The 14835-nt window shown below is 38.0% G+C and overlaps 1 protein-coding gene across 1 annotated transcript; it reads right to left on the bottom strand.

The window, feature by feature from the left end:
* Window positions 1–1034: 1034 nt before the first annotated feature.
* Window positions 1035–8987, bottom strand: LOC140334652 (carbonic anhydrase 4-like; the record flags this gene model as incomplete). The annotated part of the gene is made up of 7 exons (XM_072416891.1): window positions 1035–1659; window positions 2246–2413; window positions 3171–3240; window positions 3677–3766; window positions 8298–8440; window positions 8707–8871; window positions 8954–8987. Coding segments are annotated over 7 exons (930 nt in total), but the record flags the coding sequence as incomplete, so codon positions are not given.
* Between the last annotated feature and the right edge of the window lie 5848 nt (window positions 8988–14835).

Below are 14835 nucleotides of genomic sequence, written 5' to 3'. Positions count from 1 at the left end.
TCACTCTATGCAATGATTGTCCCCTTCTGATCACTCTATGCAATGATTGTCCCCTTCTGTTCACTTACCAGTAATTAAGTGTAGGGATCTCCGTTAGGGCAGGGATCTCTGTTAGGGCCGGGATCAGCAGCTTGCTTCCTGGTGCAGAATGCCGGCTTGTTACTTTCAGTTTCACTCTGCACTGCAGCCAGGAGCAGACACGTGCTGCAGCCAGCATCAAGGAGACACACACAGGATCAAATATCGAGGGATGTCTTATTCACGGGTGAGTGTCTTATTTTAATTATTTTTTCAAAAATAGGGGGTGGCTTATTTAATGGGGATGTCTTAAAATCGGGGAAACACGGTAGCATGGTTATTTGTCCAACCCTCAGGCACATTGCCTTGGTTTCAGCTTTGTTTCCACACTCTATATTCTAACATTCAGAACATTTCTAGGTCCTGCCATTTTCTTCTGCCCACCACTTCTAAAATATTCTCCATCATCTCACTAACCTGACTCCTCTACAATCTGTCATGAATGTTGCAGCTAGACTTATCTAACCTTCTCTCCACACTTCTATTTCACAAACAAATTCAAGCTCCTTTCCTTCTTACCATTACTTGCTGAACACTGAATTTGATCATTGTTTATATTTTATGTGAAAAATATTTTACAGAAATTATAAATAATATGTATAAAATTAAAAACAAAAGGTTTTCACAGATGTACATGTGTGGGAGGTTGCCAGCACAGCCAAGGGAGTGTAGTGATTGGCTACAAAAGTTTGGAACTCTTGGCTTACATAGTCTAACTGGTCATGAGTGGTGATTTCCCATGATTTGTTGTAATGTATGGTTGACATTTTTTATTTGATGTTGTGATGTCTGTGATGATTTCAGCTATGGTGTCATGCTGTAATGTCTGATGGCACGTTGTTGTGTCTGGTGTCATGCTGTTATGTCAATTGATATTTCACATAATACTCCCAATATATTAGTTATGCGATAAAAAATCATTTATTGAAAGTTTAATTTACACTTTTAACTACAACATACAAAGACAGCACAATTATATTTGACTGTTTTCCAGAAGCAAGTGGACATTACAGGAGGGACCCGTCTCAATAAAGGGCCATGATATCTCAGATATAAATGCTATGTTGGGTGGAACAACCTTTAGATTCATCTATCTATTTTGTATTTTAACAATGTAGTCTCCAATATTCCATCTTCACACAAAGGAATCTCCCTTCTTCTACATCCATATATTATAATATTAGTTAGAACAGCAGCTGCCACAATAAAACCTTCTGATCACGCCGCCCTGTAGACAAAAATTAGGAGGTGTCCACCCATATCCGAAGCAACAGTTTGGGGCAGATGTAAAATAAAGCTTGATAGTAACTGTCTGACAAGATCAGATGACATTGTTGGCCATCTCCTGATATACCAGAAAGAGTGAAACATACAGGATGTTGGTGGACCAAATGATACTGCCTGAACTGGGCACCGATGAGGCTGGCGTCACAGTTGATGCTGCTGTGCTGTTGACAGATGGTTGCATCGTAAAAGAAGCCTGGACCTGCCGGCCATGAAGAGGTTGTAGAGGACGGAAATTATTTACTAATGGCTCTGTGGCATTTGACACATTGTACTTAAGAGTTGTTGTGAAAGCTTCTACCTGAGGATGAACAACACACAACATTGTCATTTATCATATAGTAAAGATCCATACATATCTGGTCACTATGCTTTATTCAATAGGATTGTACTGCACAATGTGTTGGTAGATCCATACATAACTAGTCATTTTCCTTTTATAATATGTACAGGCACTCGATATTCACTCTCACTCATTCTCACCCTCCCCATATCACAGAACAGAGGAGCGATGGGTACTTCTTATTCATCTTCCCTCTCCTCCTACCATAGACACCTGTACAATGTGCTGTAGCAGTAATTGCAGGTTTGTTTGTCATGCTCAGTGGCTGCAGGTAAAACAAGGCATATACTTGTATGAAGAGGATCCACATTGTACAGATTTAGGGGAACGTGCTATTGTATGGACCCAGAAAGGATTATGTAGAGAATCCAGAGATCACAAAACTCAGCAAAAGACTGGATGGGATCTGTACATATCCAGAGAAGAAATAACCCAGAGAGGAAACTGTACTGCATAGTAAATGTAGAGAATGTATCTTATGTACAACCTTTGAACTAATGTTTATCTAACTTTAATGGATATATTGTTGAAGAAAATCACTTACCACCCAGCTAGGAACGAAGATTGGATTTTTGAAGACCGTCCATACTACAGCTTGATCACAAGTTGGAGTAGTAAGGGAACCCATATACCGATAGTACATGCTGCGATTGACATCAGCCAACAATTCATCAAGAGAAATGGTTGAATTCAGAGGCAGTGGTTTTCCTTTCGTGATAAAAGAACATGAAAGGGAAATGTAATTATCAGGAATATATATATAATGTAATATAATATATAAATGACCCAAGCATTATAATGCACACAATTTTATTTCCACATATTAAAATTAAAGTCTGCTCTTCAAACTAATTTATAAGTCTATACAGTAATATAGGCTACTATATATATTGCATAATGTACCCAAAATCAAGCTCTCCAACCACGGTCATCTAACCATAAATGTTACAAAGACCGTATGTAAGGAACATTTTGAGATCTTTAAAAATTATAAATTGTCTTGTTTTTGTGGTGGCTTATATAAATCTCTCGATGCATTTTGCAGTGTATAAGTCACTGCTTCCTCAAGAATAATTAGTACATCTGAATGTTTACATAACCCTATCCCATCACCAAACTCCTATATTATTATTGTATATGGGATTGGCTAATGTAATATCATATATCACTGTGCTTTCCTCTTAGCTTTGCACATAACTTGGGATGTTTAATTAAATAGCATCCAATGTTTTATGGCAATGAACCTCCATTTTAACTTCCTGCTACAAAGTGGTGCGTGGATTAGTAAAAGGAAGTCATTTTTTAGTATGTTAGGTTGCATGGTCAGCCAAATTGATAATATTGCTTCACATAGATAGCAATGAGACGAATGGAAGACATTGTAACAATTGACTTTCATAGACAAGCTACAATTTTTGTCAAACAGTAGAACAGCAACCATTTGACATTAGAGGTGACCACCTACCGGGAACAGACACTTGTTGTAGAAGCTTGGAAAGTGATAGCATCTTGGATGTGTTGGCTGAATCTTTTGTCTGCGAAAAGAACGGACCTCACAATTAGCTCTATGAGCCCAGCAAGTGACAGAATGCCAATAATTCACAACATTCACAACAATTACTCATCAACTACAGACCTTCCACTCCAATCTGTGGAAGTGCCAACATAAACATAAAAAAACGTTATATAGCAGCAATCCCATAATTACTACATTAAAAAATTATTGGTTATCATTGGGGAAGCAAATCGCTATCATCTATACACATCTTTATGGAAGACTCCCATGATACCCGGCTTATTAATAAAACATTTTCTTTGGACTTTGCATAGTTGGGCTCTGCACATTTATGATTCCTCCATTTTAGGATGGAGTCAAATTCAATATCAGAATAGACAGATATATAATGTTTGTGTGTTTTCAGTCCCCCTCGGTATTTTGCTGGACACAGGAGATCTGCACTGCCAACTCACATCAATAAAGAATCCCAGCACTGCAATCCCAGCGGCATCCTTTTTGGCCTCTGTCAGGTTCATTCCATTCTTGGTGTGTACAATGTGCATCTGAAAAAAAAAAATTAGAATATGTTTTCCCCCACCTCCTGAATCAGTTGTACAATCACTGACTGCACGAATGGGGGAGGATATAACACTATCACAAAATAACCCATTAAAGACTACACAGGTGATGGATTTCTGCTTCCTTCACTCATAACCTTGAAATCCATGATATCACCTATTACACATGCTACAAGGCTGAGATAATGAAAACACAAGACCTTATTCTGATATGAAGGGACACATTACACACCAATATGTTATAGCAAGAAATACAGGTTGACAATCGAAAATCCGGCAATCGATAACCTGGATCCTTCAGTTTCCCAGGATGAATTTCGGATAGTATTTTCAATACAAGGACTGCAGTACACTGTTTGGCCACTAATGTTTTGATGGCGCTGTTCTGCAGAAACAGCTGTTAGGTCTTGCTTGCTTCACTAAATAAATGTTGAGACGTCCCTGCTTCCGGGAACTGTGCCAGATGTCCACGGGGGTGCGAAGGAAGGCTGGCCTGTGTGTGGAGATAGGTATAAAAAAAGAAAAATCCGGAATTATCAAAAATCTGACACTCCTCAGGCCCGGAGGTTGCTGGAGTTTTGAAAGTCAACCTGTACCTATTGTTAAATTATAGTTTGCCTTAACTCACCAACGAACTTTCCTCGAGTCCTCTGCCAGCAGATCCTGGATATGCCTATGCCGCATTTTCGCGTGTTGTACTGCGTTTTTAACTAATTTGCATCTCAAAAATCAAATTAAAGCATTTACCCGTGTTTACATGCATTTTCCAGCGTTAACCCAGCATTTTAAGTTGCTTGCAACGTTTAAGGTAAATGTCCCGTGTAGATTACCCCATCTACACACGTCATAGGCATTTTCCAGAATTTTAAAGGCAAGTTTTAAAACGCTAATAAAAGTGCATAAAAACGCATATAAACACAATAGGAACGTTTACATGCGTTTTTAAAAAACATCCATGTACAGCTATTGTAATGCATGGGGATTTTCAAACAAGGGCTTTATACGCTGGGGAAACAGTCCGTGTGGACTAAGCCTAATGTAAGCATATATAGAGAAATTGAAGGGATTCTTGGGCATCTCAAATAATCCAAAACAAAAAGTAGTTTTAAAATGCAAGTTCCTTTCTTGACAAAAAAAATTTCAAAAGACAAGTCACAACATTGTCTTTATTTGTTGCAAATATTTCCATACCTTTTTAAACATGGCTGGAGGTGCATATAGGGATGCATAATGTACAGTTACTTATTGGAGTCTGCTAAAGGCCCCCAGTGCTAAAGAAGAATTAGAGAATAAAATACTGGCACAGATAGAAAGGGCTGCAAAAGCTGGAACAATGCTGGTGATCGGTGATTTTAACTACCCTGATATTGACTGGAGTAATGTCAGTACAGGTACAACAAAAGGGAGGACAATTATGTGGTAGACTTTATTACAAAATATCTATGTTTAGTAATTGCAGATATTTATTCTTTCCTTTTACCTTAAAGTGTAATGGTGAGCCACCTTTATTATATTCGTAATTAGGCGTGGTTTGTGGGGTAGAGAAAAAGGAAGAGGTTTGAGGCTCTTAACTTAGTGCAAAAAATGTAATTATGTATTAGTACATTCTTGATCCATACATAACATTTACATATAATTTAAATTCAATATATTGTATCCTATTCCTTGTTACACGTCACAAGGTTTGGATACTTCTCCCAGACAATTGATTCTCTGACATCATACAGTACAGTAATCTTACTACAAACTTTGTAAACGATGTTACAATGAAGCCAGTAATTATAGCTGAATGTTTTGACATTTTTTGTAAGGCATTGATTCATTATGGTCAATTATTATTATCACTAATGCTATCAATACCCTTCTGATTACTATTGTTATGAAACATGCATCAATATGTCTTGAACGTATATGCCTCATTTAGTAGAAATGTTTATGTTGTTTTGTTTTCTCCTATATCACATAGAGACCATACAGTCTAAAAGCAACAACCAACCCCTAAGGAAGCCATTATTGTCGAAACATGTAGAGAGATTTAGGAGCTAGGAGAAGTATCCAAACTTTGTGACGTGTAACAAAGAATAGGATACAATATATTGAATTTAAATTATATGTAAATTTTATGAATGGATCAGTAAGAATGTACTAATACATAATTACATTTTTTTGCACTAAATTAAGAGCCTCAAACCTCTTCCTTTTTCTCTACCCCACAAACCACGCTTAATTTATTACAATAATTTTATGGTACAGTTTATAGAAGGCTCAACTCGAAATGATACTCTGCTGGACCTAGTTCTTTCTAACAATAATATTGTAAGTTGCAGACAGGAAGCAAAAACAGGAAAGATAAAAACATGTATTTTAGGAGAGCAAATTTTCCATTATTAAGGGCGGCTCTCTGTGACTTGGACTGGGAGACAATATTGTCCTCAAAGAACACAGAACAGAAATGGGAATGTTTCAAGTCTGATCTACACAAACACATTGCAAAATATATTCCAATGGGTAATATGTTTAAATGACCTAAAATTAAAACCTATGTGGCTCACAGTGTTAAATATATAAATAAATATATGTATATATATATATATATATATATGAAGGATCACTCTTATCATTTGAAAATTATAATGAATGTAACAAAAGATGTAAAAAGAGAATCAGATGTGAACAACTTTAAAATGAAAGACAGATTGCATTTACTGAATACTTTTTTTTAGGAAAGGAAAATGGCAGAGCTGAAGTCCAAATTGCTAATAGCAATGTCAATACCTTAAATAATATAATGATTGAGATATGATGAGAAACAGTTGGATAAAATTAAGGTTGACAAAGCACCAGGACCTGATGGATTACATCCACGTGTCTTCAAAGAGCTGAGCTCAGTTATTTCAAAGCCATTTATTTTTAGAGACTTTTTAATCACTGGCATGATAACAATGGATTGGTGTAAGGCCAATGTAGTTTTTATCTATAAAAAGGGAGCAAAGTAATTACCAAGTAATTACAGACCGGAAAGTTTAACTTCTGTAGTTTGAAAGATCCCAGGGAGTTTGATAAATAACCTCTTATGTGATAAATGTGATAGCAGGGATTCAAGAAAGACAGAAGTTGTCAATCAAATTTACTCTCATTTTATAAGGAAGTAAGTAAACAGGCAGACAGTGGAGTAGCAGCTGATATTTTGTTCTTGGACTTTGCCGAATCCAAGTAATTTTTAGTTAACCACTTTGTATACATTGCCAGTGTTCACTGACTAGAAAGGGTTGGATAGCGTCTGCATGTGTTTTTAATTATGCATAGTTTTGATCTCTTAATATTTTGTTCTGTTTTCCTGTAATTCTGAATAATTTGTTTATGCACCATTTATTGTCCAGTAAAACTATAAAAACTACCAAACGAGCTGTGTTCCTTGGACTTTACTGAGGGAACTAGACTAACAGTTAGCTATACAGGTACATAGCAAACGATGTTGGTACCAAGCAAAACATGGAGTCAGAAATAGAGAAGTATCTGGGGTTCTGGTAGATCATAGACTTAATAACAGCATGCAATGCCAAGCTGCAATATCTAAAGCTAGTAAAGTACTTTCTTGTAATAAAAGAGGAATAGACTGCAGAGATGGAGACATAATCCTGCCCCTATACAAAGCATTGGTCAGACCACATCTGGAATATGCAGTCCAGTTTAGGGGACCCTGGTGGTATGCCCTAACTCCACCTGGTACATTGGGTGGATTCCTCTCAGTGTGCTGGAATCTCTTTGGGGTGTTCAGTTGTGCTCAGCATAGCTAGCTACTTTCAATGTTTTGTTGTACTTGTTTGTGGCTTCTGCATTACAGCAACTGCAGGCTGTTTAGGTGTCACAACACACATTACAATCTGATTGTATTATCTCCTTTCAATCTACCATCCACTATATAACTCAAGGATTTCCCTGATTGGATACAAGCTAATTTCACATTTATGTTACTTTACTAAATCTTTAAGAAATTGTTCAAAGCAAAGGATTGAGAATGGCAGAAGATGCAAAGACAGGGATTTAATAGTGAATGTACCACCCAGAAATGAGAAATTCACAGAAATGCCCTAAAATTCCAGGAAATTTACAAAAATCCAGGTAAATCACCATAAAAAAACCCCAAATCCCCAAAAATTCTCCTAAAAGCTCAGAAATCTGAAATACAAGGATATCCCCTGAAATATAACAAATCTTTAAAAAGTCTGCAAATCTCCTCAAATCTCAGTGTATAGTATACCTGGGAATCTTAGGAGATGCCCATTAAAACAGGACATCTCTAGAAACTACCTGCATTTTCAAGGAAATTGGCATAATATTATTGTCTATATTCTTTCATATTATTATTACTTTACATATGAGAAGTCAGCATTGTCTGGCTGGTGAATACACAATGTTGGTAGAGATGGCTGGTTACTAATGAATATAATGCATGGCTTTCTCTATATTTTGTAGGTGGATGTTGTGATGTTCATCTTCCAATAAAATGTCTTACTTCCATAGGATATTGTTTCCCTGATAGCCAGTGCTCTGAGCCTGGAGTTCCATTCCCCCAATGAAAATGAAAAGCTGTGGCCATGTAGACAGAAGAGAGACCACCCGCAGACAGTGAGACTCCATCACCAACTTCAATTTCCACTGTAAAGACAATTCGGATTTACTAAATATTAAGCCAGGCAACATATAAGGGTGCTCAGTATATCTATGGTATAACATGCACTGTATAGTAGAAGGGTGATCAGTAAATCTATGGTATAACATGCACTGTATAGTAGAAGGGTGCTCAGTATATGTATGGTATAACATGCACTGTATAGAAGAAGGGTGCTCAGTGTATCTATGATGTAACATCCAATGTGTGGAAGATGGATATGCCCATGGTTTTGGTGAACAGAGATTTTTACCTGTGTGCCCATTGTTAGTGATGGTGAGGAGTTTGCTGGGGTCAGTGTAGTTTGTGAACTGGAATGGTCCCAGGCTGGCATTGTATTGGGCATAATTTTCTAGAATGTCTATAGGTGATTCGTTAGAAGCATTACAGGAGCCCAGCGATGTCCATGTATTTGGAGCTGTGGAAGACATTGGATATCAGTTCCATACGGTATGCAGCACTAATAATTATATCACAGAGATCATTGAAGATTCACTCACCACAGGATGACTCCGTGTAACACCAATCTGGAGAAAACAATTGTTACATGGTCACAATGAAATCAATCCAATGGCTTTTATGACATATACAACACTCACATGACTTCTCATACCTGCTCTGCACTGAGAAAAACAGAGAGCCAGCAGAATGATTTTGAAATGTGATGCCATTAGAATCTGAAAGAAAGTTGCAATATACTAATTTCATTTGAGATCTTGTTCAACCTGTGCTTAGCATGAGATGCATGTTCCATGCCAGGGGTGTCAAACTCAAATACACAGAGGGCCGAAAGTAAAAACTGAGGCCAAGTCGGGGGCCAAACTTGATATTTATTGAAAAAATTGAGGAAGTTTTTACTTCTCATTAAATATAAAACAATTTCATATGGAAACACAGAGGTATTGCTTAACATTCAATCTTGAACAATCCTATATTAGAGAAACAGCCTAAGAATTGTTTTACATTTTAGAAAAAATCTTATGCCTCTTTCTCTATTTGTAGCCTTCTGAGTAAAATGTCAATGGAAACCTGTCCCCAATGTTTGTTATAGTGTTCACCAGTTCTCTATATATTATTTGCAGGAACTTTTTTGGCAGACACAACTCTGTACTTCATTCTGTCCCAGCTCTTCATTTTACCATTTCCAATCTTCCACACCAAATACTGTACCCTGCATAATGTACCCATACCCCCCACACTTCATTCTCCGTTGGTTCTTCCATCCCCTTTATTTGCACCATGTTTTCTGACAGAGCCCCTCAAGTCTTCTCTAGCACCTCTGCCCCCGCATTCCACATTCTTCAGCAGCTGCAACTTTACCATTCAAATTATTCTTCTTTCTATCATAGCTGACCTTCAAAGTTATGGGGGTCGGAAGTTATAATTGAACTCCAGCCCTACCTTCTTTTTTCCACACTTGTAGATAAACCTCTCCGATGCTGAAAGTGACTATTAATATTAAGCAGAAGAAGAAAGGAACAGCGGAATGCGGAGCTACGCATAGGCAGAGCTGTTTCATAGATGCGAGTGGTGCTGAGACTACAACTCCCGGCATTACTTGCATCTATAGAATAGAACAGGCTGCTGCTCTATAGACATGAGTGATGCCGGCAAATTGTAGTAGCGGCATCACTCGCTGCAATACATAGTGGTGGGCGGGCGGGCCAGATGCAATTCATTTTCAGAACTCTTTGGAGGGGCAAACAAAAGGACCTCGAGGGCCAGATTTGGCCCACGGGCCAGAGTTTGACACCCCTGTTCTATGCAATATACAGCTTCACATATGGATATGGGATTTATGTTCTGCTGAACCAGAACATGTTTTAAATGTGAGAGGAATTGAAGTCTTTTGGGGGCAATTACATTTTATTACTTTTTTTTACATGTTTATTGTAAGGCATTTCAGCACAGAACCATGCTGTGGGCACAGGGGGTCTTGTCCTATAAGAATTAGAGCAGTTGAAAAAGCAGTGTATAACTTTCCAGCAGTAAGATAATATTATTGGGCAAGGCTAGGCCGAAATACAGAAGAGGCACACAGGTAGGTGTTATTATTATTTGTTATTATTATTATTATTATTATTATTATTATTATTTACCAGGAATTAAAGCCTCATACAGATGCAACATGTTTACTGGCTGAAACAATTGTTAGTAAAGATGAGAAAGAAATGAACAAATGTGAAGGGGTGAAAAGGTCAGAACTAAAAAATGTGGGGTACAGAGGTCAGAGCTATAAGGGTGGGGGGCAGATGTCAGAGCTGTGGGGGGCAGAGATCAGAGCTGTGAGGGGGTACAGAGGTCAGAGCTGTGAGGGGGTTACAGAGGTCAGAGCTTTGAGGGGGGTACAGAGGTCAGAGCTGTGAGGGGGTACAGAGGTCAGAGCTTTGAGGGGGGGTGCAAAGGTCAGAGCTTTTAGGGGGGTGCAGAGGTCAGAGGTGTGAAGGGGGGTGCAGAGGTCAGAACTGTGGGGGGGGGCAGGGGTGCAGAGGTTTGAGATGTATGGATTGGAGGTTTAGAGGTTATAGCATTAAACCGGGGTACAGAGGTGAACATTGTTACATGTTGTTGTAATCTAATGATTTGTCACCAGATATGGAATAATTGACTGAAACTGTCTCAGGCGAGTGCTTACAGACTTAGAGATACTCATTATGGGTTTGTGCCCCAAATATTCCCCAGTTCCTCGTGTTAAGTCAGCGCTCTTACCCCAGTCAATTAGAAATGTACCCCTAAATCTGCCGAGAGCCTGCGCTGTATATATATATATATATATATATATATATATAATAATGCATATTACCTGAGATACCCGCTTATTATGAACACCATAGCAATATTCTTTTCTCCATTCTCAAATGTTTTTCATACACAAGAAAAAAATTATCAATTATGCTTCCCACTTTCCTTATATACAAGACATTCAATACTCTGAAATATTATTTGTAATGCCCCTGACTTTCCTGAAATGCAGAGTAATAATAATCTTTATTATTATTTGTGGTGCCCCCCCACTATCATTATATACAAGATAATATTACTCTGTAATATTACCTGTGATGCCCCTACTTCTCCCTATATAAAGGGAAATAATACTCTGTAATGTTACCTGTGATGCTCCCATTTCTCCCTATTTAAAGGAAATAATACTTTGTAATTTTACCTGTGATGCCCTCCCTTCTCCTTATATATTGGATAGTAATACTCTGTAATGTTACCTGTGATTCCACCACTTCCCCCTATATAACAGAAAATAATATTCTGTAATGTTACCTGTGATGCCCTCCCTTCTCCTTATATATTGGATAGTAATACTCTGTAATGTTACCTGTTATTCCCCTACCTCTCCCTATAATATGGAAAATAATACTCTGAAAAGTTACCTGTGGTGCCGCCACTTCTTCCTATATAACGGAAAATAATACTCTGTAATGTTACCTGTGATTCCCCTTTTCTTCCTATATAAAGGAATATAATAGTCTGTAATGTTACCTGTGATGCCCCCACTTCTCCCTATATAAAGGGAAATAATACTCTATAACATTACCTATGAAGCCCCCCTCCCCACTCTCCTTATATACAGGAAATTTATACTCTGTAATATTACCTGTGATGTCCCCCTACTCTCCCTATATAGGATAATAATACCCTGTAATACCTTTCTTGGATCCCAGAAGACACTGAAATATTTAGAAGAACATCTAATAAAATGATTTAATTGGGCAGAAATGTGATATGGAGCCGCCTTGTCATGTCCCAGATATAGAACTTACCATTGTCCCCAGAAATCTTATTGTTCACGTGTTGGAGGTCCTCAGCTAATGTCCTTGTGAAGGATGCTGCATATGCAGAGTATTTATAGGAAGGAGTTCTGCAGGATTCACTAGTCTTGTGATCATATACACATTGGCCTGGGGCAAGTGGTGACATTCTGAAACGTGTTCTGCTCCAGGCAATGGAATATTAGCCCTGGACCAGCCCATATGTCATGGTATGCAGGTTTTATGCATTTGTATGTGCGTGTCTTCATTATTTAAAACTGTAATACTCCTGAATATTAAAGATGACGACAGTCATCATCATTATCCTCAAATACACACATAGGAGATGGGAGGAGCTCGGGGGACACAAATACAAATATTGAAATTAAAATTTGACAGTTGGAAATGGAAGTGGCTGACCCATGAAAACACAAATTAGTTTTGAAATTTGAACTAAGCTATGATAAAACTCAACACAAAAAGCTTTTTTTCATTGTGAATAGCGAGTAGTAAAGGTTTTCTTGGGCTTGGTTATAATAATACAACGTGCAGATTTTAGGTATCCAATTCTTTATTAGACAAAATATACAGTTTTACAAGAAACACATCCAAATTAGGTCATAATCCATGGGAATAAAATGTATTTTGGTACAGGAGCAAATCTCTTAAATACATTGATGTTAAAGAACTGCATATATAATAATGTATATAATTAATGTAATTATATATATGTTAATGGGAATCATTAGTTTCCCTCTTCCATTGACTGTAGATTGGACATTTTGGCCTCCCCTGGCACTGGTTTTCTATTGGTTAGTGATTGTAGATAGTAAGGACCCCCTTGATGACTGTAGATGGGAGGTAAAGGCCTTTCTTATTTAGTGACTGCATAGAGGAAATATTCACCCTCTTTCCTTAGGTTAATATTTGTATATAGGAGTTATTGGCTGCTCTTTGACAGTAACTGAAGATCGGAGGTATGGACCTACATATACAGTCTACCCTGCATATGAAAATACAATGCAGCCGCCATCATCATGTCAGCTCTGATGTCTGAAGACCTCCAATCAAAGCATTGAATTCACCACTGGTTATAAGAAAAATATCCCAGTACTACACTTGGCTATGTGGCTTCTGATCCCACCAGTGGGGTGGATGAGGCCGCGTGCACAGTATTAGGGGGAAGTAATTGCGAAGGGTCTCAGATCCTACCAGGAAACTATTCTGCTATGGACTATCTACATTTTGCCTCTGTATGTAATTACTAACTGCCATGAATTTGTAAAAATCTGTCTTTCTTTCTTTTATTCTTGGTTACATCTCAGTGCTTTTGATCTTCTGCAGTCTTTTAAAGCTTTTTCTGATCTACAAATACGCCAGCACTGGCTGCATGCCATAACAACAGTGACCAATGTCTGCATAATGAGTTCTGAAACAACTATTTGTTGTCTCCACTGAAAGCTTGTGTGATTCAGGAGATCGGTCAGGGACAGAACCTTATCATCATCTTTCTCAAATTGTGTTAATATGTTGCAGGTTTTATGAGATTTGAATGAGTGGGTATTGCATCTATTTTACATTTCTTAGGAATTAAAATTTTACTGTATATAGCAAAGAATATAATTTAAAAATGACACAATGATATTACGTATAAAGCACTGGCAGCATATAGAAGGAAAGAAGAATACAGACATTACCTTTTTACCTACAGCCAGCACTTAAAGAAATATTATTACTGGATAGAACTAGTTCAGGTTGGATGGGGCAAACTGGTTTCAAAAGGTTTTCTGTAAATTTGTGTACAATAAATACCAAGTGAGAACTAGATTGAGATTAGATATAGGAAAGATAAAAGGTCACAGAATGAGGAAAAGGCATATACTCATTCTCCCGCTCTCCTCTCAATTGAGCAGAACGGAGCTGTATGTACAGAGCTCATTCATGCGTCGTGCAGTGCTAGTCATTGGAAAAGATCCAGAAAGATACCTTTCCTAATATGCAGGGAACGCAGGATGGGTGGAGACATTGTGTGCCTGGAATGTAGGGGAATAGAAGAGACCATGGAACACTTTCTTCTCCAGTGCTTCTGTAGACGTCTACAAATGGATGGGGTATTTCCTGGCTCAGTTGTCTGAGTTATTTAGACTGGGTATATGAAGGGTATACTGAAACCTGGAATGCACAATGTCACATATGAAAATTTGGGGTCTAGAGAAACAGAGAATGTGGGGGGGGGGGAGGGGCTGGATAAGGGTGTGGCAGAGAATCAGTTCTTCTTCATTATTATAGCTCTGACATATACCACAGGTTGTACTCCACCCTCATTAGCAATAATCATTCTAGATTCAGACCTTCCCCCACCACTTAATTCATGCAAGTAACAGAAAATAGCTGTACCTCCATATCCTGCTAAGCATTAGCATTGTTCAGCCTCCCAAGAGTCCATGCTGCCCCATTCTTAGGCCATCCATATACAGCAATGTATGCTCTCTCTTTGTGACCTCCATGCTATGCCCATTTTTCTTCAACATTTTTTTTTTTGCACAAATGTCCAGTATTCTGTAACAGACCGGATGAAATTCGTGTGGCACAAGGAAATCTCTCAGGTCTGTCAGCTATGT

This window comes from Pyxicephalus adspersus, chromosome 7 (genome assembly GCF_032062135.1).
Source record: "Pyxicephalus adspersus chromosome 7, UCB_Pads_2.0, whole genome shotgun sequence".
NCBI lineage: Eukaryota > Metazoa > Chordata > Amphibia > Anura > Pyxicephalidae > Pyxicephalus > Pyxicephalus adspersus.
Note: the sequence above shows the minus strand (reverse complement) of the source record. Positions and strands in the feature narration are given on the sequence as shown.